At 49.5% G+C, this 3,007-nt stretch overlaps 1 protein-coding gene across 1 annotated transcript in view; it reads right to left on the minus strand.

Annotated features, from left to right (window-relative positions):
• Window positions 1-1,636, minus strand: part of GPC4 (glypican 4) — a 102,562-nt gene extending 100,926 nt beyond the window's left edge. The window contains exon 1 of the mRNA XM_077760810.1: window positions 1,513-1,636. Within this exon, the coding sequence (XP_077616936.1) occupies window positions 1,513-1,636 (124 nt within the window). The remainder of the gene's footprint in view (window positions 1-1,512) is intronic.
• Window positions 1,637-3,007: the final 1,371 nt, after the last annotated feature.

Here is a 3,007-nt window from a genome sequence, read left to right on the forward strand (position 1 = left end):
ACACACACACACACACACACACACACACACACACACACACACCCTGGCCAGAGAAAGTGCCTAGCCATTCATTCGGACATGGGCTGAATCCGAACACAAGTCACCAAAACTATCTGAGTGTAGCCCAGGGGAAGACAAGGCTAATGTATGCATCTGGACAGGCCAGGGCGATGGTAAAGATTACCCATTTCTATACTGGCCGTCTAAAGGTATTTACTTGGGTCTGTCTGTGTTGTGACAGTGTCCTAGGCTCAAATGAATGCCTCTAACACTCCACATTTTTGAGCCATTCAGTCATGCATTTTTGTTATTGTTGAAAGTGGTGCGAAATTGCACTGCCTGAGCTAAAGTCCTTGGTGGTCTTCCAAGGACTGCAGCTAAAAAGGCACTTCCTTTGTTCCTCAGGAGAATGCAGTCCAGTAGGTCATTCAAAAGGGGAAAGAAAAGCAGCAGCCCTGGGAGGGAGATGAAGGACAAGACAAAAAGAATAAAATGTTTTGGGTGTGAGCACATTAGCTTCCATTTCCTGCTGCTGGTCGCTAATAACTCTCCTATGTTTGGGGTGAGGGGTGGGGGGAATGTCCAGATAGACATTTATGCAAAACTATCGCTCAGGTGTCTCAGGTGTTTACCGGGGACCAGGACAATCAGAGGGAACACCTAGCACCTTCCCTGAGCACCCTTCAAACTTCCTTTTTCCGGAGATGCTGGCTGGGGAAGATGTCCTGCCATTAGGGGCCCGCACGGAGCCAAGCTGGAGAACGCAGGGAGGGCAATTTCACAACCCACTCCCTGAAAGCCTCCAGTCCGGCTCAAAGGCACATATTGTTTGCAGGAGCAGAAGATGAAAACTTGTCACATTCCCATTAAGTGCATCGCCGCATCTATCCCTTCAAAATGTGGGAATGACAACTGTAACCTTCACGCCAATCATCTCTGCTGGGCCCAGGCCCAAGACGTGCGGGGCACAAAGACCCCAGGTCTGACCTGTGGAGCCCCCAAGCTTCAGGGGCTGCTGGTTCACTTCACTTTTTCGGGCGGGGCGGGAGGGAGAGGGGAAAGAAAGGCGGCTTTTCAGGGCTCTAAACCAATAAAATCGTGCCGCTGTGAGGACATACTTGAGTTCCCAAAAAGACAAGCAGCTCAAGGGCAAACAGTCTCTAATCAGTGGCGTGCGAATTATTCGGTAACTGCCAAGGTGCAGTGAGCTCCTAGGCTGCTCCAACAATTTCTTGAGTTCTATTTCTAGACAGATGCAGAATACACTCGGAAAGTGCCCCGCGACTTCCCTCAATTACCTTTGTAATTTATATGTAATTGATGACTGCACTTAATCTCCAAGGTTATTAATAGCCCTTCCAAAAAATGACCCCCACAACTNTCTTGCTCCCTCTCCCTCCTGCCCATTGCTCCCCCTGCCCCGGGCTACCTGCGGCCGCGCGGGGGGGACCCCGCGACCCCTTCCCCCGGGGTGCCTGCCGCCGCGCTCGCCTCCCGGGGGCTCCCACCTACCGTTGATCTCGTGCGTGGGGGCATCGTTCTTGTTGAAGCCTTTGGACACGTAGAGCCGTCGCACTTCCGAGCAACTTTTCGACTTGGGCTCGGCAGCCAGCAGCCCAGCGCAGAGNACCACCATCACCACCTCCCCCCGCGCCCCCCTCCCCCAGGCCTCCAGCAATCGGCCAGCTCAAGAAGATGGGACAGTCTGGGATGACCTCGGAGCCTTTGGAAACCTGGCCCAAACCCTCCTTGTGCAAGTAGGGAAACTGAGGCCCAGAAAAGGGAGGCGACTTGCTAATGGCATGCAGCTAGGTTGTGAGTTCAGAACCCTAGGCTACACTCCCAGGTCACATGGAATAAAGGTAGCCCAAAACCCCCAATTCCCCTCTACCCTCAAGCCTCTTGAGCCAGACTCACACCTCTCTGGGACCCAGTCTCCACTTAGCCACCAGAAAACTGGAAATGGGTGAGTCTTTCCACCTTCCCAGCTTTGTCAGATTCCATTAATGAGTGTTTTTGAAGCTCCCAGGGCTCCTTTAATGAAGGGAACTGTGCAGATTGGGAACTTGTCATTACCCTTGTTATTGTTACAATCTGCTTTAAGAGGTTAGGGTGAGAAGTGCCTCAGACACCTCAGGAGTGTGCTGAGAACTGGGCAGATAAAAGGGGCTGGAACTTATTATTTGGCTAGACTCTCAATTCCCATAAAATTACACAGGGTGAAGATATGAACTATCATTACAATTATCACCCTCATAGGGTTTGTTGAGACTTCGTCCACTGATGTTTGTAAACCACGTTGACATGCTGGCTCTGTGGAGTTGTAGAAACTTAGATTAGCTGTTGTTTTGAATGCCCACTGCAGACTCTTGACATTTTATTAATTCTTGGAGATCATCAAGATTGTGACCGGTGGAACTTGCAATCTCTGTGGGTTGGCAAAACACTTAACCCTGCAACTAGCAGAGAAGTTTTTCTAAATATGCAAACTCTACTCCAAGTGAATTTCCTGCCATTTTCAACAGACTTTCAAATAGTCCAGGTTTTTCTCAAACTGATTCCATCAGGTCTTCAAGTTATTGCTAGGGCTTAGCCTAGCACTTTTACCTTTCATTGATCGACGCATTCACTTAAAGAGGTTCTTTACCGAAGACCATCTGATCTGAGATGCAACCAACATTAATAATAAAATAAAATCCAGTGACCGTAAGTGAAAAAAAGATACTCCCAAACCATGGAGCCCAAATCCGAAAGCTTCTTTTCATCAGTCCAGGGGGAGCTCATTCCTTGCCCACCCCACCCCGCCCCCCTTTTACTCCTGCTTTTCCAGTTCATGTATTATTAACCAAAACTTGAGCCTTTTCCACCAGAAACAATAACCTCTGGCTAGAAACGGATCTGGACAAGTCTGAACTTTTACCACACAAGACAGGAACCCCAAGCCCTGCTCAGAGGCGGCTCCCACTTCAAAGCCTCCTTTCATTTAAATACAAACAGGGTGAACAAC

Source organism: Crocuta crocuta, unplaced genomic scaffold, assembly GCF_008692635.1.
Source record: "Crocuta crocuta isolate KB4526 unplaced genomic scaffold, BGI_CrCroc_1.0 scaffold475, whole genome shotgun sequence".
Lineage (NCBI taxonomy): Eukaryota > Metazoa > Chordata > Mammalia > Carnivora > Hyaenidae > Crocuta > Crocuta crocuta.